This window comes from Budorcas taxicolor, chromosome 2 (assembly GCF_023091745.1).
Source record: "Budorcas taxicolor isolate Tak-1 chromosome 2, Takin1.1, whole genome shotgun sequence".
Taxonomy (NCBI): domain Eukaryota; kingdom Metazoa; phylum Chordata; class Mammalia; order Artiodactyla; family Bovidae; genus Budorcas; species Budorcas taxicolor.
The window spans coordinates 82,911,579-82,934,753 of record NC_068911.1 but is presented as its reverse complement, the minus strand read 5'-3'; the positions used below and the strand labels follow the sequence as shown (position 1 = coordinate 82,934,753).

General features: G+C 39.5%; 1 protein-coding gene across 1 annotated transcript in view; it reads right to left on the bottom strand.

Annotated features, from left to right (window-relative positions):
• ACVR1 (activin A receptor type 1) overlaps positions 1-23,175 on the bottom strand; it is a 139,346-nt gene that overhangs the window by 51,443 nt on the left and 64,728 nt on the right. The window contains exon 3 of the mRNA XM_052636250.1: positions 6,112-6,185. Within this exon, the coding sequence (XP_052492210.1) occupies positions 6,112-6,178 (67 nt within the window). The 5' untranslated portion in view covers positions 6,179-6,185. The remainder of the gene's footprint in view (positions 1-6,111; positions 6,186-23,175) is intronic.

Genomic DNA, 23,175 nt, shown 5'->3' with positions numbered 1-23,175 from the left:
CAGTATTAGAGCATGATTAGTCTTATTAATGGGAAGGAAAAGGAAGGATATACGGGTAATTAGGACTCAAGTGCTCTTCTCCACGAGAGCAAATAAAACTCTTCCTGCAGCTGGAGTTGTATATATAATGAATGTGAAAAGTGAATACTAGTATGGGAGAGAAATAAAAAACACAAACCCAGGTAAAAGGAACTCATCATTCACTATTATGAGCTCTCAAGTCAGCCTGTCACATAGACTGGATTGAACTGGTTCCACTATGTGCCAGATACAATGTCAGTGGATGTAGCTAATTTAGGGTACAAAAAAATGCAAAATTCTGAAGAAGACTGATAATGACAAAGTCTTAAACACTACTCCTCAAAGTATGCGTGAGTGCTAAGCAGCTTTTCTTGTGTCCGGCTCTTTGTGACCCCATGGACTGCAGCACACCAAGCCCCTCTGTCCATGGGATTCTCCAGGCAAGAATACTAGAGTGGGTTGCCATGCCTTCCTCCAGAGGATCTTTCTGACCCAGGGATCGAACTTAGGTCTCCCCAGCACTGCAGTCACCAGGGAAGCCCTGTTCAAGCTGTATAATCTTAAGCAGTAGTCTAGATCAATTCAAAAGCACATTCCCACTAACCTATTTCATTAGGGTAATGGTAGGGATTATGGGAAAATAATACATATAAAACAGCCTAACATCTGACACATACTAACCACTCAATAAATAGTACCTATAAATCATTTAGAAAGTGTGGTTATAGTTAAGTATTTTCCAGACTCATGAGGTCTTTTTGGCCCCAGAGTATTTAGGATTCCATAGAAATTGAAAATGTTCTAAAGCAGGGGTCTCCAACCTCCGGGATCTAATGTCTGAAGATCTGAAGTGGAGCTGATGAAATAATAATTGAAATAAAGTGCACAATAAATATGCGTGAATCATCTTGAAACCATCCTCACCCCACCTCAACACCGTCTGTGGGAAAACTGTCTTCCATGAACGTGGTCCCTGGTGCCAAAAAAGGTTGGGGACCAAGTCAAACTTTGCCAAAATCACTGTTTGGGACCTGTTATTTAAAATGTTATCACTATATCTATCAATGTTTAAGAGACATTTGGGAGTAGTTTGGTAGACAAAAGGAAAGAACCTTTGTTTTTTCTGTTTATTTTTAATAGACTAAGAGGAGTACAATACCCAACAACATATATTAAAACAAAATCTCTATGATTTTATTTATGCACTAAGAATGCCAACTAGCTCCACTGAACCCAATCAACATGGTGCCATAGCTACTCTAATACAAACATCAAACATGGGTTCATTTCCTAGTTCATCTAAAACCCTGCACGAGACAATCTACGAGGCTCATATAAAGCTTTTAGTTCTCTTACCTATTATTTACCTCTTTCAGTTAAGTATTTTGTACTTAACGTTTACTTTATGACTAATGTTGAGTATATTAGACTGTATTACAATTAAGGTTCTCAGTGGTGTTTTAAAAAATTTTTCTAGTAAACATGCAAAAACAAAGAATCTTTTCATAGAATATGCTGTTGATAGTTAACAAGGAGTTGAGTCATAGAAGGAAGACAAGACTAATATGATTAGCGCATTCTAGGTTATAACTGGATATTGTGTTTTGTTTTGTTTTGTTTTTTAAAAAAAGAAGCTATTGTAACTAAAGGATGATGTGTTTTTTCCATACTTATAAACATCCTACTGGTGGTGTTATATTCAATAGCAAAACCTTAGTGGCATCCATTTCCGTTTCAGCCAGACTAACACATTTCATTACAGATCTTCCCTGTGGCATTAAGAGGTCATTTGCTTGATTCTTTGGGCAGCTTAAGAGCTTAAAGCAGGAAAAAACAACCAATGGCTGAATTGCTAATACTTTTTCATAACGGCCCTTTTCACTTCCTTTTCCCCCATTCGTTCTCCACTTCTTCTCTATTCATACTACATTTCTACCTCAATTTCTTTTCCACTCTCTTTTTTTTTCTATTGTGCCTACACCATGAGTCCAACCAGGACAGCGCGTGAAACTTGAAGGAATGCTCTATGATACTGTGTATCTAGAGAAGCACGTGGAATTTGGAGGGATTTCATTTCACAATGGTCTTTACTTTTTTGTTTTATTATGATCATATTGTATAGCCACAAAAAAGGGGAAAATCTGAGCAACTTGCCTTTTGTCTAGACATTATCAAGTGTCCTCTGGGAGATAAAATAAACTCCTCAGCTGAGAACTACGGTTAAGCCATCAAATGTTCCCAGTCCATTTCTTCTTATTCCTCATTCCTTCAACCTAAGACCATTCAACCTATCTTCTAGTTAATATACCTTCTACTCCTTTAAACTTCCATGCAGGATCCTTATTTCAAATCTTTTTGGTGCCAATTTAAATGACTGCAATATTATTGGACTGTGTCAAACAACACTGCTTAGAGTGGGATACAGACTTTCGATACCTAAATTGGTTGACAATAGTGCTTTCCAATAGAAACATAGTAGGAACTACTTCATGTAACTGTAAATTTTCATAGTTGTAAAAGGAACAGATAAAATTCACATTTTTACTGTCTTCAAAACCCAGTGTGTCTTTATACTTAACAGCACATCTCAATTTGTATTAGCTGCAATGAGAGTGCTCAATAGCTACATATGGCAGCTCCCAGACAGGACAATGCAGATCTATAATATATGTCAATGAATATGGGAAGGAAGCAGGAACAGATCAAGTATTATAACCTAACATATAACAAAATAGACTTCTAGTATATCAAGTACTGTTCTTCCACAGTGTTGGCTACACTAACTTGTTGTATTATATGCCTCCTTGGAAACTTATCAAATGTATAAAGCCAATCACTATTCCCCCAAGAGCCTGTAACAGACACATTAGTCTTACTGGCCCATCTGATCACAACAAAGCTGAGATTCACACCATAAGCACCACTCTTCATGGAGCAACCCTTTTAAAATAAAGTCCAAACTGCTTAATGCACAATAAAATATAGTTCGTTTATATATCTAGAAAGATTTATACCAACACGCTAAAAGCAATTACATGTAAGTGCAGCGAATTATAGGCAGCTCTTGTTTTCTTTTTCTCTTGATTATCTCTTCTGTGGACTCTGCATGGGCAGTATCATCCTTAAGTAGCTTTTTACAAATGGGGAGAAGAGAAGATAGAACGAGTAAAGCCCGCAGATGCCAAAGCATTTTGCCCGTGTGACCTCACACAACTAAGTTACCTGTGCCCCTTTAGGTTCTCACTGTTCCACGAAGCATTCATTCACATGAAAACTCTTTGTATAATTAATTGAACTTAATACCTAACACTTTTATACATAAAAATAGAAAGTATGTCTTATACTGTCTTAATGTATATGAAATTTACTCAAAACATAGTCACTGTGTCAATCAAGGGACAAATAGTCCATGTTTTGATTCTACCAAAATTTGTTCACCAATTCAGAAAATTCAATCACTGCAGGCAAGATCACTTGTGCTAATTAAATCACCAATATAATAAATTCACTAGTACCAATAAGAATACAAACATTTATATACACACACATATATATTAATCTTTGATGTCTTAGAAAACAGAAAACATACCAATACATTTTCTGTTTTCTAAGACATCAAAGATTAATATATATGTGTGTACATCAATGTCTGTATTCTTATACAAACATTTGTTACTTCATTATATCTTATAGTGTACTCATGCCCAACTATATTACATTTGTCTATAAATGCCATTTTAATTATATGACCTAGTTAATTACTTATTATTTTAAGAGAATTCTCTATTTCAGACAAGGAATTATATTAAATTTTTAAAACTTACATTTATAAGAAAGGTATGGTGTGTATAAGAATTACATTTTAAGAAAATCAAGGGACATTATCAAATATATATTATAAAAAGGGGGTGTTCACATGCCCCCAAAAATCTATAAGTTCACATGCCCCCAAAAATCTATAAGTTCTGTAACTTATACCCCCCTCATAAAAATTATTCAATTAATATTAATAGATCGCAGACCTAACTGTAACATACAAACATTATAAACTCCTATAATAACGCAGAAAATCTAGATGGCCTCACTGAGTAAAGCAATAACTTTTTAGAAGTATGCTCCATGAAAGAAACAATTAATAAGCTGGACTCCGTTAAAATTAAAAACTTCTGCCCTGTGAAAGATAATGTCAAAAGAATGACAAGACAAACCACAGACTGGGAGAAAACATATACCAAAGACATATTTGATAAAGGACTGTTATCCAAAATATACAAAGAACTCTAAAAATTAAACAATAAGAAAACAAACAACCCAATTGGAAAATGGGCCAAAGACCTTAGAGACACTTAAATAAAGATATACAGATGGCAAATAAGCACATGAAAAGAGGTGCTTTTTTGCATACTTCATACATCACCAGGGAAATGTAAATTTAAAGAATGAGACACTACCACATACCTATAGCAATGGCCAAAATCTAGAACACTGTTACTACCACAGGCTGGTAAGAATGTGGAACAGCAGGAACTCCCATACATTGCTAGTGGGAATGCAAAATGGAACAGCCACTTTGGAAGACAGCTTAGCAGTTTCTAACAAAACTAGACATATTCTAACATACAATCCAGCAATCACAATCCTTGTTGTTTAAGGAGTTGAAAACTTATACCCACACAAAATCCAGTACCCAGATGTTTACAGAAGCTTATTCATAACTGCCGAAACTTGGAAGCAATCAAGATGACCTTCAATAGTTGAAGGGATAAATAAACTATGGTACATTCAGACAATGAAACATTACTCAGTGCTAAAAAGAAATGAACTATTAAGCCATGAACACATATGGAGGAAACATAAAAGCGTAATACTAGGTGAAAGAAGCCAATATGAAAAGGCTATACAGTATATGAATCCAATTACATGACACTCTAGAAAAGACAAAACTATGGAGGCAATAAAAGCCTCAGCAGTGGGCAGATGTTGCAGAGGTGGAGAGCGACAAACAGGTGGAGCTCAGAGGATTTTTAGAGCAGTGAAATACTCTGATACTTCAATGATGGATATAAGTCATTTTACATTGGACCAAACCCATAAAATGCCCACCACCAAGAGTGAACCCTAATATAAACTATAAACTGGGATGATTATGATGTGCCAGTGTAGGTTCATCCACTATAACAGATGGATCACTTTGGTTGGGGGAATGCTGATGACGGAGAAGGCCATGCATGCATGCAAGGAGGAAGTAGATGACAAATCTCTTTACCTTCCTTTCAACAGCTCTAAAAAGATAGTCTTAAAAATGGGGTAAGAGGAGGATTAAGTCTGACAGGATTAAGAACAAGCTGCTGCTGCTGCTGAGTCACTTTAGTCGTGTCTGACTCTGTGCAACCTCATAGACGGCAGCCCACCAGGCTCCCCCGTCCCTGGGATTCTCCAGGCAAGAACACTGGAGTGGGTTGCCATTTCCTTCTCCAATGCAGGAAAGTGAAAAGTGAAAGTGAAGTTGCTCAGTCCTGTCCGACCCTCAGTGACCCCATGGACTGCAGCCTACCAGGCTCCTCCATCCACGGGATTTTCCAGGCAAGAGTACTGGAGTGGGGTGCCATTGCCTTCTCCGACAATGTAATACTATTCAGCCTTCAAACTTTATTCATGCTACACCATGGAGGAACCTTGAGGACATTGTGCTAAGTGGAACAAGCCAGGCACAAAAAAGACAAAAACTTCATGATTCTATTTATATGAGAAACCTACAGTAGTCAAATTCATAAAGACAGAAAGTAGAATGGTAGTTGCCCAAGGCTAGAGCGGTGGAAACGGAGTTAATGCTTAGTGGGTATGGGATTTCAGGTTGCGTAGATAAAAGGTCCTACAGATGGAGAGTGGTGATGGCTAGACAGAAATGTGAATGTACTTATTAGTACTGAATTATACACTTAATAGTTAAGATGATAAATTTTATATCTTGTGCATTTTACAATTATAAAAAATTGTGTGATGCAAATGAAGGCAATCAGGATTAAGAACAAGCTGGTTGACAGTAAACATTACACAGTATACTTATCCTACCAACTGTGAGCCACTTACCTTCCATACTAGGGGAAGGGAAAGCAATCATCACGAGCACAGGAAGAATCATCACTCCATCCACCATTGTACAACTGTGGAGGGAAAAAATAAAAAAGAGTTCAGTAAGCCCCACCAAAAAACGTAACTGCAGGAAGACAAATGAAGCATACCATCTTTAAACTTGTCATTCAAGGCCTTTCTTCCAAATCCCTCTTACATATGTTGCCTTACTTCTTAGTAATTTAAACATGTACCCTTTACATGGATCTAAATAAATCATCTTAAAGTGTTAATCAGATTTCTCTCCTTCTGGTGGCCAATCCAAGACAATATTCTCTGAGTCTACCCTCTTATAAAGAGCTCAAAAGGGACATGAAAAATTCTCAGTTATAAGGCTAGGTATTCCTAAAGGACTTATAAGGATGGGTATTCATAAAGGACTTAAGTTTGAATTTTATCTTATTCCACTGAACTGAGAAATGGCAACAAGAATTCTGAGAAGCATGGATAGACTGTTCTAACATGATGCTAAAGATTAAGTGTCTTAATAATCCAAGCCAAATTACTATGTTTGAGCTTTACTTTTCCTTCAAAAGGATTAGAGGGGAAGCAATTTACAATCATCATACAGCCCTAAAAAAGAAAAAAAAGTAAAACACAAAACTATAGCTTACACTTCATCTATGACAAAGCAACGTATTCTTACATTAACTTTAAATTTAACAAAGCATAGACACAATCAAGACAGGAAGAAATCAAATAAAATTTTAACATATGAAACTATATTGGAGAGAAAATAAGATATATAAACTTTAAGTTGATACTGCCCTAAAACTACATGGGCAGAAGCTCAATGTTCCAAAGGACAGCAACAGAGAACTTTTCCATTTGAGTAATTCCTGCAAAATTTTGGAAATTATGATGAGAGTTTGGTTATACTAATTTTTTATTACAAAGAATAATTTAAAAAAAATAAACCTTGAACTACTTGCAATCTTCTGGATGGCAAAAATAAAGAGAAAATGGGTAAAGTTCTTTAATGAAAAGGTTCATGTGCTATGTTACTCTTTTAGCTTTAAAGCAAACAACAAGAACCCATTGCTATCTAAGCTGTTTGGAATGGACACCTTCTGACTCATCATCTTAAATTCAAACTTTTTTGTTAGTAGTCTGATTGTTCATGCCCCACACCTCTATTCTGTCTTGCTGCTGCTGCTAAGTCGCTTCAGTCGTGTCCGACTCTGTGCGATCCCAGAGACTGCAGCCCACCAGGCTCCCCCGACCCTGGGATTCTCCAGGCAAGAACACTGGAGTGGGTTGCCATTTCCTTCTCTGAAGCATTAAAATGAAAAGTGAAAGTAAAGTCGCTCAGTCCTGTCTGATCCTCAGCAACCCCATGGACTGCAGCCTTTCAGGCTCCTCCATCCATGGGATTTTCCAGGCAGGAGTACTGGAGTGGGGTGCCATTGCCTTCTCCGATTCTGTCTTACCACCACAATTTGTCTACAGTTGCATTTCAGACTCTCTCTTCCCTAATAGCAAGGTGAGGGAAGGGGTTAAAGGAGAGTTCAGTGGACTTCCTTTTTATATTTTTAAAAGCACATGAAACTTAAGAGACCCTTTTTTTCTGTTTCCATTGTTGTTATTATTATTGTTTCCATGTTCACCATAGATCTTTTCTAGAGCAAGCCCTTATTTAATATACAAATGCCTCACCTCCCTCCGGGATCCCTACAAAGGTCTGTGCCTTTGAACAGAAGCACTCTGTTGGTTCCCTCCACTCCAGGTGACTTGAGCCTCCCCTCTACCTCTCTCCTACCCAACTCCCTCCTCCTGCCATTCATGATCCAGTTCAAAAGGCAAATGCCTGGTGCAATAGCTCTCCATCAGCGGTAATTTCACCCCTCTCAGCAGTGGTCTAACACAGCTCATTTGTCTACATCAATCTCCAGCACTGGCCTACTTGCCCCCAAAGGGGTACATATTTCCACAGGCCATACAAAATAATGCATTAAATTATGGAATGAATATACTAAAACTTGCATCCTATTTAAAAAATGATTTAATCTAATAGAGTGATCAAGACCATCCCCATGGAAAAGAAATGCAAAAAAGCAAAATGGCTGTCTGGGGAGGCCTTACAAATAGCTGTGAAAAGAAGAGAGGTGAAAAGCAAACGAGAGAAGGAAAGATATAAGCACCCAAATGCAGAGTTCCAAAGAATAGCAAGAAGAGATAAGAAAGCCTTCTTCAGCAATCAATGCAAAGAAATAGAGGAAAACAACAGAATGGGAAAGACTAGAGATCTCTTCAAGAAAATTAGAGATACCAAGGGAACATTTCATGCAAAGATGGGCTCGATAAAGGACAGAAATGGTATGGACCTAACAGAAGCAGAAGATATTAAGAAGAGGTGGCAAGAATACACGGAAGAACTGTACAAAAAAGATCTTCACGACCCAGATAATCATGATGATGTGATCACTAATAGAGCCAGACATCCTGGAATGTGAAGTCAAGTGGGCCTTAGAAAGCATCACTACGAACAAAGCTAGTGGAGGTGATGGAATTTCAGTAGAGCTGTTTAAAATCCTGAAAGATGATGGTGTGAAAGCGCTGCCCTCAGTATGCCAGCAAATTTGGAAAACTCAGCAGTGGCCACAGGACTGGAAAAGGTCAGTTTTCATTCCAATTCCAAAGAAAGGCAATGCCAAAGAATGCTCAAACTACCGCATAATTGCACTCATCTCACATGCTAGTAAAGTAATGCTTAAAATTCTCCAAGCCAGGCTTCAGCAATACGTGAACCGTGAACTTCCAGATGTTCAAGCTGGTTTTAGAAAAGGCAAACGAACCAGAGATCAAATTGCCAACATCTGCTGGATCATGGAAAAAGCAAGAGAGTTCCAGAAAAACATCTAGTTCTGCTTTATTGACTATGCCAAAGCCTTTGACTGTGTGGATCACAATAAACTGTGGAACATTCTGAAAGAGCTGGGAATACCAGACTACCTAACCTGCCTCTTGAGAAATTTGTATGCAGGTTAGGAAGCGACAGTTAGAACTGGACATGGAACAACAGACTGGTTTCAAATAGGAAAAGGAGTACGTCAAGGCTATCTATTGTCACCCTGCTTATTTAACTTCTATGCAGAGTACATCATGAGAAACACTGGACTGGAAGAAACACAAGCTGGAATCAAGATTGCCGGCAGAAATATCAATAACCTCAGATATGCAGATGACACCACCCTTATGGCAGAAAGTGAAGAGGAGCTAAAAAGACTCTTGATGAAAGTGAAAGAGGAGAGTGAGAAAGTTGGCTTAAAGCTCAACATTCAGAAAATGAAGATCATGGCATCCAGTCCCATCACTTCATGGGAAATAGATAGGGAAACAGTAGAAACAGTGTCAGACTTCATTTTGGGAGGCTCCAAAATCACGGCAGATGGTGACTGCAGTGGTCATGTATGGATGTGAAAGTTGGACTGTGAAGAAAGCTGAGTGCCGAAGAATTGATGCTTTTTGAACTGTGGTGTTGGAGAAGACTCTTCAGAGTCCCTTGGACTGCAAGGAGATCCAACCAGTCCATTCTGAAGGAGATCAACCCTGGGATTTCTTTGGAAGGAATGATGCTGAAGCTGAAGCTCCAGTCCTTTGGCCACCTCATGTGAAGAGTTGACTCATTGGAAAAGACTCTGATGCTGGGAGGGATTGGGGGCAGGAGGAGAAGGGGACGACTGAGGATGAGATGGCTGGATGGCATCACGGACTCAATGGACGTGAGTCTGAGTGAACTCCGGGAGTTGGTGATGGACAGGGAGGCCTGGTGTGCTGCGATTCATGGGGTCACAAAGAGTCAGACACGACTGAGCGACCGAACTGAACTGAACTGAACAGAGTGATAACTTCATCTTTTATGACAATCCACTACAAGAGGTATCTTGTGGAAGTGGAAGTTACCTAATGTGAAAGAGTGGACATGGTTTGCTTCTAGAATAGTCAGGTTTGAAGGTTTATTTAAGTGGAATCACAGGTTGTAAAGAATCCACCTGCAATGAAGGAGACCTTGTTGGGATGATCCCCTGGAAAAGGGAAAGGCTACTCCACTCCAGTATTCTGGCCTGAAGAATTCCACGGACTCTATAGTCCATGGGGTTGCAAAGTCAGACAAGACTGAGCGACTTTCACTTTCACAGGTTGTTATGGCTAGATACAATGAAATAAGCCCTCTCCAAATTTCAAGTGTTCTAAATCCATTAAGGAAGTTCAGTTCAGTTCAGGCACTCAGTTGTGTCCCACTCTTTGCGACCCCATGAATCGCAGCACGCCTGTCCATCACCAACTCCCGGAGTTCACTCAGACTCACGTCCATCGAGACAGTGATGCCATCCAGCCATCTCATCCTCTGTCGTCCCCTTCTCCTCCTGCCCCCAATCCCTCCCAGCATCACAGTCTTTTCCAATGAGTCAACTCTTCACATGAGGTGACCAAAGTACTGGAGCTTCAGCTTCAGCATCATTTCTTCCAAAGAAATCCCAGGGCTGATCTCCTTCAGAATGGACTGGTTGGATCTCCTTGCAGTCCAAGGGACTCGCAAGAATCTTCTCCAACACCACAGTTCAAAAAGCATCAATTCTTCGGCCCTCAGCCTTCTTCACAGTCCAACTCTCACATCCATACATGACCACAGGAAAAGCCATAGCCTTGACTAGATGGACTTTAGTAGGCAAAGTAATGTCTCTGCTTTTGAATATACTATCTAGGTTGGTCATAACTTTTCTTCCCAGGAATAAGAGTCTTTTAATTTCATGGCTGCAATCACCATCTGCAGTGATTTTGGAGCCCCCAAAAAATATTAACTACAGATTAAATATGCTATTAATGAGTACCAGAGAATAGTAAGAAAATGGTGGAGCTGATAACTCTATTCCTAGTAGTTCATCAGTTTACTAGAGAAAAGTAATTAACATTCAGTTCAATGTGACATGAAGCAGGCTCACCAAGTTCAAAATTAAAAAATACATTAGAAACTGATTTGCATCCAGTATCACAAACAATAAACATTATCCTGAGTGACTTGAGATTTTCGTCAATAATACAATGTCATTACCATTAGCAATACCATAAATATTTCACCTTAAATCTTTTTAAAAATTCTACTTTATGTATGTTTTATGGTATGTAGATTTATTTTATATAACAGTTACAAACAACATACACCACGAGGGTATACACTGAAAAAGCTTTTTAACTGATGAGATATAATCATCAAAAGCCTTTGAAAACCACTGAACTATTACAGTCTTATCTTTGAATTTCCAGCCCATCTTTTCTCCTTCCTTCCACAACTATTGGAAGCCTGCTATGTTTTAGAAATTAGAAACTTAAAATGATAAAGATATACAAACATGGTCCTTACTATTACGGAGCTTACACAGTCTATCTATGGTCATACTCAAATAACCATACAGAAGACTGCACAGTTAAAAACTGAACTAAGTGTTAGGACAAAAGAGAGTTAAATAAGACTGCTAACAAAACAACTTGAAATTTTTCTGGAGGGTGGAGGAGCTTCCCTGGGGAGATTATATCTAAACAGGAACTACAAAGCTGAGTAGGAGGTACTACAAAAAGGGTGAGAGTTTGTGTGTGTGTTTGTGTGTGTGCATGTGCACGTGTTTGTGTTGCAGCGGTGAACACTCTGGTGGAGACAGGAGGGCATTTAAGGAAAAAGGCAGTTTCTCGGTTTCTACACAGACCCTGTGGCCAGGGGAAGCATGGTGCATCCTGAGGACTTAAAACATATTTCACATGAAAATAAAAAAACCCACCAGGCTAGGATACAGAGAGCTTATAGAGAAGAGTGATAAGGAGAGAAAACCCAAGAAGGCCGGGGAGGTAGCCCCCAGCCAGAACCTGGGTAAAACATGGTCAGCCCTAGTAAGTAAGCCCCCTACTCACCTCCCTACATTCAAGGCCCTTCTCCATTCCACTGTCCTTGGCACACCAACTGGCCAGCTTCCTGCTTGTCTGTGGACCTCTCTATAAACGCTGCTGCCACTCCCAGTGATTGGGCCCATCTTTCAGGATCCAATCTGGCAAATTCCTACTCATCTTTGAAGTCTCCAATGTCACTACCTTCTAGAAGCTTTCCTATACCCTCATATTCCCTCATTATACTCTCACATACCATTTTGTTGATTTCATTCATACCACTTATCATAATTAATAATTACATATTCATACTCCTGTGTGTGCTTTTGAACATCTGCCTCCCTCACTAGACTATAAACATTATAGTAAAGTTTATAGTCTATTTTGTTCATCGCTACCAAAGCCAAGTAGGTGCACATTTAATACTTGCTGAATTCAAATTTCCCCTGAACTAATCAGTTTGATTTAACTTTAAATTCCAAAGAATTAGCAATGCCCCCTCCACACTCCTAACACACAAGCACCTGCAAAGGAGTAGCAAGATTAAGGCATTTATCAACTGTTAACTTTATTGTCTAGAATTTAGTGCAGGTAATAATAGTCAGCAGGTAACAAGTCCAAAGCTTTAAAATCAAGAATTCTTTCACAATCTAAAAAATAATTCTAAAGACAATCACCACTGGCAATTTTACCTGTCACAAAACCAACAAAAGTTCCTACACCTAAACACCTTTTAACTGATTATTATTGTGCAAGCAAAATTGAAACAATAATTTAGGCTCCTAAGTGGAAAACAGGGGAGGGAAAAAAAGGAGTTATAAATTCAGGCTTCCGAACAAAATCTGCTGTTTAGAGAGAGATAGCTCAAAACCTGCCAAAAATCTTCAGGGAAAATGTGTCAGCATCACTTATTGGTCACTTTTTCAGTGTCTGGACTGTCTCTGCTGACTAGTTAACTCAGCTATTAAAAAGGGTACTTTCAAAACTAAAAAGGTAAAAGAAATGCAGAAAGGAGAATGTTCTGGAATAAATTTCCTGATCATATTTTATTTATGAAAAACATCAATATGATAATGTCCCAACTTGAGGCCCCAGGGATCTAAGTTTAAAATATGCTAAGAAGAAAACACTGCTTTTAAAAGTAATTTTCAACTCCTTTGTACTCAAGTATTTTTAACTAAGGAGTTTCAGAAGTGGGCTGGCCCAAAAGAGAAACCGATAATGGGAGAAGAGAGTGGCAATAATCAATAGTTCAGGGATGTTTTAATTCAGTGATTTAAAAAATTTTTGATCTCAGAATCTCTTTATACTCTTGAAAATTACTGAGGACTCTAAGGAACTTGTCACGTGGGCTATTTCTATCAACAGTTATTCTATTAGAAATTTTAAAAATTTCTAATGGAGAATGTTTTATTTACTGTGTTTGTTTTTAAATAACAACATATTATCCCATTTTTTTCTAAATTAAAAAAAAAAAGAACTAAATGGAAACACAAATGTAGAGAACAAATGTATGGATACCAAAGGGGGAAATGTTTGTTTTGAGGGTAGGGGGACAGGAAATTGGGAGATTGGGATTGATATACCTACACTACTGATACTATGGATAAAGTAGATAACCAGTGAGAATCTACTGTATAGCTCAGGGAACTCTACTCAGTGCTCTAATAGTGACCTCAATGGAAAAGAAACTCAAAAAAAAGGGGGATCTATGTATATGTATAGCTGATTCACTCTGCTGTACAGCAAAAACTAATATAACATTGTAAAGCAACTATACTCCAATAAAAATTAATTTAAAAAAAATTTTTTTTAATTTTTAAGGAATATATCCCCCCCAAAAAAAATTGTAGTGAGAAAAATGGTATTATTATGCATTTTGACAAATCTCTATGTTTGGCTTAGTAGAAAGCAACTGGATTCTCATATATGACTCTGCATTCAATCTGTATGACATGTGGCATCAGCTGAAACATAAAGAATCCAGCTTCACACATGAATATGTCTGTGTGACTGGAAGAAGAAGACACTGTGGAACACCCCTGAGATAGTCTTAGAAACTCCAGAGAATCCTGGACCATGCTTTGAGAATCAGTGCCTCACTCCTAAAAGATAGATTCTTCTACCATACCAGGTAATCAGATGGTACTAAATATCTTAAGCTGAGCAGTTGCTCAATACCTGACAAAAATGTTACTGTTCCACAGGTTAAAAAATCTCTTTAAACTCTCTCACATCAAAGATGTCCACAAGTCCAGCGGTCAAGGGAAGCCATTATACACATCTATTTCATGTAGGAATAGTATTTTATATACGCAATTAAGTAGTGTTTAAAGGAGACATGAAACTGATCAGAAGGGGTCTGATGTCCATCTGCAATCCAACTAAATCCTTTTGCAATAGGTCTAAGCCCAAAATCCATAACTGAAAACACTCATAGGCTACTGGGGGTTATAGAATATTACCTGAAGGATTCAGAGTGCAAAATTTTGCCTCCAGTACATACCAACTCCTTGCTGTTCCTGGATGGTGCTCTCTATCCCTGGTAACTGATCTTAATATTTCAGACATAAGGCAAAGAGCTACTCAGAAAAAGGATAGGGACCTCCTGTCAACTCACATCCCTTCTTTAAATCAGTATCATCTCTTACAATGTCTCAGGACTACTCCCATGGGAGACAGGACAGTCCCATGATATTCTACTAAAAACAGACAAACCATCAGGGCAAAATAGAACTGCTTTCCAAATCCCATGGTACTTTTCAGACTCCATTTATAGATCAGACTGATATCCAGTTAAGGAGCTAGTCTTTAGCTCAGTTTTAACATGTGTGGGCTTGAGACCAAGTTTGGCACTTCTTTTTCTCATCACAGTTTTACAGCTGGATAAAACCACCGATAACACTGCAATACATTCCCTCAAAAATCACAAAGCATTCTGATGTCAGTCACAGAATAACCAAAAGTATAGTACACTTTTATATTCAACCTTTAGGGCTCATATTAAGTAATCTAGTTGATAATTATTGATACTATAAAAGATACTTCTAACACCTAGACTTATGAACAGCATACAACTCGTCATCTGTATGTAGAGGATGAAAGAGAAGCTGGAAGAGGAACCTTGAGATTCTTTCCCATCAGAAAATCCTACAAAATATTCATTCGTCTGGCCTGGTGGCCTAGACTCATTAGGCTTGTCCATTTGTTCAATGCATAATTCACCGAGCACCTAGTCGTTCAATAGGGACTTGTTTGATACTCTTCTCAATTCAACTTCTAACAATCTCCAAGTTAGAATCTTGAAAGACAGGTTGTACATTCATCCATTTCTATTTTGAATGACTTTCCCACTATCCACGTAAAGACGCTCTCTCACTGTTGGTGAGGACTATCTTGACTGTCCTGTTATATATCTTTTATACGGCCTATGCTATGCCTACCACAAGGAAAAAAAAAATTTCTCTTTAACATAAATTAGAGTGATTCTGCTTTCCCTCAGTTATCTGTCAACACCACATCATTAGTACAGTAACAGTAGTGATACTTAGGTAACCAAGCACTGTGCTTAGGGACCCTATGTATTATCTTGTTTAACCTCTCCCCAAAACACTCTATAATAGGGGTCCCCAACTTGGGGGTTTCAAGCCTGATGATCTGAGGTAGAGTTAATGTAATAATGATAGAAATATAGTGCACAATAAATGTAATGTGCTGGATTCATCCTGAAACCATCCCCCTCTCCCCAGTGATGGAAAAATTGTCTTCCACGAAACCAGTCCCTGGAGCCAAAAAGGCTGGGGACCACTGCTCTAAAATAAATATTCATATTAATTCCATTTTACCGACAAGAAAAATCGGTAGGTAGAAGTAACTCGCTCAAGGACACAAAGTCAAACTCAAAGCCCACCTAACCAGAGTTCAGGTCCTAATCAACCAACATACACAACCCTCACTAAACCAGCCAGTCATTGTTCAGCAATCTGTTTTTGTCATCGTTAACATTTTATCCAATTTTCAACACACTGTGCACTTTATCCTGATTTTCCTCTTGGAAAACAATCTTTACTCGTGGTTATTTGGGTCACCTTTCAAGCATGCCCTCTTTCCATTTCTCTAATCTCAAAATTAATTTCATATACTCTAATTATCTCCCCCACCCCCCCCCCAAAAAAAAGGAAAAAAGATCTTGATGTGAAAGGAAAAATAAGCCATGTTGCTAGTATACAAGTAGTTTCTACCTCCCACCTCCCATCCTCATTCTTCAATTCTCTTGCAACTCACACGGTAAAATAAAAACCGGAATTAGTGTAAGTCAGGCACATTTGGGGGCAAAGTTAGACTCAGTAAGATAAATTCTAGACACAAAACTTTGAGGGAAGGTATACTTACAACCACCACCTCCAAGTGGGACAAAAATCAGCCATTATGTGACAATAGTTATGTCCCTTCTCTGCTCAACAAGCAGAGAGAGAACCCAAGGGCAGCTTGCTCCAAACTACCTGGGCCTTTGGAAAGGGTGGAGACAGAGAGGGGCTGTCAGTTATAGATGCAAAGAAAGGCTAAACCAAAGCCATCATACCATATAAGTTAAGTCAGGGTCTTTTCTCCAGTTCACAAATGACCTGTTAAATATTTTTAACACCACACTCTGTCTGAACTGGCAATGTGCAAGTTGCCAGCACTTGGTTTTATATAGACTTCAGTGCTGCGGGAGGGTTTCTGGTGGGGTGTTACTTTCAGAATATTAGCATGTAATTTGATCTTTCAAGATAGATGAATACAAATAGCTTCTTGGACAAGTACTACAGAACTGAAACCCAGCCCCTGGATCAGTTCATCTTGTGGTCAGAGGAAATAATTACAGATGATTTCAGGAAAGAAAGCACTTTGACTGAAAGAGTTACACTCCAAACATTCCAGCTGTGACAGATGGACCCAAGACATGGTTTGGAATGGACAGGAAAAGAATAATATTAAAAAAAAAAAAAAAGGGTGAGGGGCAGGGAAATGAGGCTTAATTGAATAAAAATAAATAAGCAGTTTAAGTTAAGCTCATGTAGAACTGAAGAATCCCCAGTAGGTTTATTTTAATTGTATACAGGACGGAACTGACTTTGCTACACCCCTACCAGATACACAGATAATAGCTAAGCTAAGCTTCCGATACCAATGTTTTGATCACCCACCACATACCTTTCTGGTATCTCAAGACCTGGTTTTATTTCAATGCGCCTGACTACATGGAAACTCTCCTTCATTTTCCACTTCATTCCCTCTGTATCAAATAGCCACGGCTCTCCTGCTTTGTTTCAACTGATAGCACCCATCATCTCCCAGCTGCTTTGTTTTATTCTCTTAGGCAGCTCAGGGCTCCTCTCTCTCAAGTCTACAAACTGGGAGTTTTTTGGTTTTTTTAACCTACTGGTAGATAGGAACCTCTTATTCACCGCCTCCCACCCACACCCCTCCTCTTAGATGAGGCACTGTGACGTCCATCTAACATCTTACCTCCTCCCCAAGCCCTCAGTTAGATGCCCTCTCAGCACCTGCCACATTTCTAACTGCCTGCAGTTTCCCCTTTAGTCTTAAAGTCAGATCTTCCTATCCCTCCAGTCATCTGACAAATGGTGGCCTGGGCACTGCCATCTGACACAACTGTCCCAATTCTAAGGCCAACAGAACTAACCTGTAATAATTTGGAGGGTGGGGAGAAATTAGGATGTCAGCACCAGGGAGGTATATCTCTTTTTGTTTGTCAAATGGGAAGCACTAGAGCATACTTCTGTGGAGATAAGGAAAACCACCCTTTCTCTAGCAGCCTGACCAGAGCTCTTCTCATCCACGCGCCCCTACACACTCCAGTCCATTCCCCCATCAGCCCTCCCCACGCTCACCCCCTTTGGTGTCCTGCCAGCTTCTTCACAGCATTTAGCAGTGTGTGCAACCTGTCACTTATGTACTAGATTATTAGTTTTTATTATGACTCTGCCTCTCCCATTCCTTATTCCACACACCAAAATTCAAGTAGCATGAGAGTAAGAACTCTATCTGGCGCATGGCTATACATCCCTGTGCCTGGCACATACCAGGCATGTAATATGAATTAAAGCACATTAATTTTAACTTCATAGTCAATGCTACACGTTGGGTTGGGTGAGAAGAGGAAGGTGAGGTTTATGGGATTTTTTTTTTTTTTTTTTTTTTAACAGCCTGGCAAGGAAGTCACTGGGGGAGGAGGCTGCCCCTCATCCTCTATGGAATATAGCTCCAACCAGGTATTGGAGATAAATTAAAAGATATCATTTGTAACCTGGATTTCAGTTTTCAAGGGTGTCATCCAAGAGCAGCAGCCAAAGGAAAAGATGGCTGGCAGACTCTGGGCATACCAGACGACTCCCTGGTGGACACTAGCCCATTTGGCCAGGACTGCCTGGCTCTCTAGTGGCGGACACCAGCTCATCTGCCCAGAGCCATCCCAAGTGACCTCGGAGACAGCTTCTGGAGCTTGAAAATACATCTCCTACGAGTCAGAAATTGACATATTCCATCCACCCCCACCCCCCACCCTACCCCACCCCTGTCTTCTAACAGTTATTGAGGCTATTTGGAAAGCCATGCTTCCATGCCTATTAATAACCTTCAGAAAGAACCCTGAGGAAGTGTCAAGAGAAAAATAGATCTGGCTGATGGAAGCCAAAGACTCAATCAGAGGTTACAATTAGCAATTAATACATTTAAAGAAAAAGAAAGTTGTAACAGCTTCTGTATCATATGTTATCTGTTCAGGAGGCTTGAAACAAAATCTGAGCCAATGAATTCAACAAATGCTGAGTCAAGAACACCAGTTTTTACAGAAAGAAACTCTTTTAAAGGCCCCTTATCTGTTTAAATAGAGCAGCTACTAACTTTATCCTCACATCAACAATTCCAGAGAATTTAGCCTGACTGATATCATTAAACCTTTACAGTTATTTATATCTTTATAAAGTTTCTTCAGGTGACACTTTAAATAGTAACAAAATCAATCTATTCTAAAATAATGGAACAACTAATTAACATTAATCTTTAAAAAGACTTTGCTTAGTGGTCTATTCTCCTTTCCCCTCCCCCAGCGAGAATGTGATTAATGGAATTCTCTCACAACTTAGCTTGAAATATGCTTTTGCCAGTCGAGCAGCTAAAGCAGAATCAGATAATTGTGGTATGACTCAACAAATGCACAGCTGTTCATTTAAATATATCCATCAAAAGTATAAATACGATCATGAGAAAGAAAATGAGCTGTGTACACAGGGTCAGTGTACAAGATGAACAAGTTAGCAGCGAAGTAACCATACAGAAAACAAGGAGGAGGAGAAATGAGACAGGGAGAGGCTCTGGGACCACGTGGAAAGAGACCAGGAAACCGGCATAACCATAAGCCACCCACGCAACCCCAAATGCTCAATGGACCCAAATCAGAAATTAATGGCAAGTAAAAATAAATGCACTCAACTAAGTGAGAAGAAATAAAATCCAGGAAATAGAGGACGCCCCCAAGTACAAAGAGGTAGGAAGTTTATAGGGTAAAAATGATGGGTCGATCCTATTATGAAAAACAAAGACCCTGAGGCAGAGAAAAGCAGGAAGAACAGGGTACTCACCTCAGTCCTCTCCCCACAACTTTCAAAGACAGACACTAGGAAATCCAGAAAATGGAGGAATCCCTCCAATAGTCAGTCCCAAAGCAAACAAGTGAAGAACACCACCCCGTGGCAGGCAACCCCTCTTGGATGTTCTACACGTGAGTGTTACCTGATTACGAGGAAAAGGAAAACAAGAAAGAGAACAGGCTGTGAAGAGGAGCAGGGGGAGCACTGACTAAGAGCAAAGTCCAACAACAAACATAAAAGCGCTGCTCCTGCCTTCTTCTCAGGGATGGACATAAAGACCCAGCGAGAACCTGAGGAGCAGAAGGACCTCTCAAGTACTCCTGATTATCTCTCCTCTTTCAGTGTGTCATTCAAAATATTAAAGCATAGAACATCTAATCCACAATGACCATTTACAAGCTCCCCGAACCATCAAACTCCAGATCTTGCCAAAATGTAACCTCCCTGGTGCTGGTGGGCCCTGACCGCATGCCTGGCCACGCCATTCAGTCATCCTTGTGCATGAGGAACCATTCACACCTCCACTGTGACAAGCAAACCTCTCTTACATTATTATAAGCGAAACTATTTCAGCAGCCACCACCTCCCTCAGCCCCAAGCCCTCTTACATCTATCCTTTTCTCCCCTTGCAGAAAACTCCCTACAAAGAGCACTCTACAGAGCTCCTTGAACATCCTCGCTCTCTCTACTCAGTCCATTACCAAACACCTCCAGGTAAGGTTCTAACTTTGTACACTTCACCTTATCCTTCAGATTCACAAGGTAGCTTCCTCGAAACTCAGACTCGGAAGCCTCACTCCCCAAGATTTTTCTTTGACTGAGCTGAGATGAGGCCAAGGAATCCCCCAGACCCATGGCAGTTTGGGTGATGCTGAGAGTGGCATCTCTGGCCCACTGGGCAGCATGGCAGGGCTGATGACCTCCTTCTCCCGCTGGCTTCTTCCCTAGCTGGGATTAGGAGGCTCCATCTCTCTGCTATCTCTACGTTTCTGGTTCAGATCTGCTCAGTTTCCTTGGGTGGTAGTTTCTTCTTCTGCCTCTCTCCTCCTACATGCTGGCTTCCTTTGAGGCATCGCATCTCTTGGCCTTCCGTTCTCCTCATTCAAGATGCTACCCAGCTTCACCACCACTGAGCCAGACCGAACCACCAGCTTAGGATGATTTCTTTACTCATATTTCCCTTCCCTGACTATTCCTTCCTTATCACCTTCTTTCTCTATCATATGTCCTCATCTTTTCACTGTATTTAAAATTTTAAAAAAATTTTTTTATAACAGGCGTTTCAAGTTACATAAAGAAAAAGGATAATAAACCCTATTTTGACCTCCCAGTTCCAAAAACAAACAATCTCATTTTCCGTATTCTCCCCATTTTATTCCTGATGTATTTTAACAAGAATCCCAGAAGTCATATCATTTCACCCACAAATTCTCTAACAGATAAGGACTTTCTCTAAACATGACTATAAAACTAACATTTCATCCAACAAAATTAAGTCTTTCTCCTCCAAATATCATCTAAAAGCTAATCAGTGTTTAAATTTGCCCAATTTTCAACAATTATAAATATCCCCTATTCCTCCTCCTGAACACTGGGAAGAGAATGGGGACAGCACATCAAAAAGGAGATGTTTTTATCGCCTTTCAGTTCTCATCACTAGTGATACAGTGTTAGGATTGTGGCAGTGTCGACAATACTGTGTGCATCCTGTGGAAGGCAGCAAACGTGTAACTATAGCCAATTCAAATTCTATTGTTCCAGGCTGTTCCGGACAACCTAAATTTTCTGGGTGGAATAAAGGAGTTAGAGATATAATACTAAAAAGGTTAAATAAGAACCATATAAACTGAATTTGAATTGGAAGCATCAGTATGAACTCATTGAGTATTTTATATATATAATAAATATACACAGTATATAATAAATATACATGGTTATCTTCTGCCCATTAAAGAAGCCTAGAAACAATGACCTACCCAGCATCAGTGAGCATGCTGGATGCCCAGGCTGTGAACCTAAACTACCATTTCCTACTTAAAAAAAAAAGAACAAGTTGAATTCAACAAACACAATGCCATCACTAAACCCAGCCAGTGGGAAATTAGAGGTCAAATGGCTGGGTTCTCAACATATAAGCTATAAGGAAAGCAAAGGACTGGAGGGGTAACCTAAGGTTTAGGAAACTTCAAAAACATAAAAAGAAATGCAAGACTAAATTACAGAAGCTCGATATGAAACCACACAGAAAGGCAATGAAGCAGTTACTATAGAAGTCAGGAAGCTGGTTACCTCTGGAGAGAGACTGACAAGTAGGGGACACGCCAAGGAGCTCTAGGGGGCTGCTACTATTCTGTTGATCTGCATGGTGGTCACAAAACATATTCACCTTACAAAAATTAACTAAGCTATGTATACTTTGTGTGATATCTGTATCTGTGTTTTACTTTATATAATAAAAAGGTAAAAAGGAGAAAACAAAAGAGGGATGTGTATTATTTAAACAAAGGTGCAAACTAACACACACCCACTCTCAGAGGCAGTAACAATGAGTATCAAATCTATATAGGCAAAAATTTGCCCAGGTTTGTGTTACAAACAAGTTTATACAATAATCTTCTGAAATGTCAACTACTTTCTATCTTCAGTGGGAATATTGTTTTTTCACATTCCAAGTTTATTAACTTTTAATCGGGAAATAGTCTTCACTTCAGTCGCTCAGTCGTGTCTGACACTTTGCGACCCCATGAATCGCAGCACGCCAGGCCTCCCCATCCATCATTAACTCCCGGAGTTCACTCAGACTCACGTCCATCGAGTCAGAGATGCCATCCAGCCATCTCATCCTCGGTCATCCCCTTCTCCTCCTGCCCCCAATCCCTTCCAGCATCAGGGTCTTTTCCAATGAGTCAACTCTTCACATGAGGTGGCCAAAGGACTGGAGTTTCAGCTTTAGCATCATTCCCTCCAAAGAAATTCCAGGGCTGATCTCCTTCAGAATAGACTGGTTGGATCTCCTTGCGGTCCAAGGGACTCTCAAGAGTCTTCTCCAACACCACAGTTCAAAAGCATCAATTCTTCGGCGTTCAGCCTTCTTCACAGTCCAACTCTTACGTCCATACATGACCACTGAAAAAACCATAGCCTTGACTAGACGGACCTTAGTTGGCAAAGTACTGTCTCTGCTTTTGAATATGCTATCTAGGTTGGTCATAACTTTTCTTCCAAGGAGTAAGTGTCTTTTAATTTCATGGCTGCAGTCACCATCTGCCATGATTTTGGAGCCCCTCAAAATAAAGTCTGACACTGTTTCCACTGTTTTCCCATCTATTTCCCATGAAGTGATAGGACCAGATGCCATGATCTTCGTTTTCTGAATGTTGAGCTTTAAGCCAACTTTTTCACTCTCCTCTTTCACTTTCATCAAGAGGCTTTTGAGTTTCTCTTCACTTTCTGCTATAAGGGTGGTGTCATCTGCGTATCTGAGGTTATT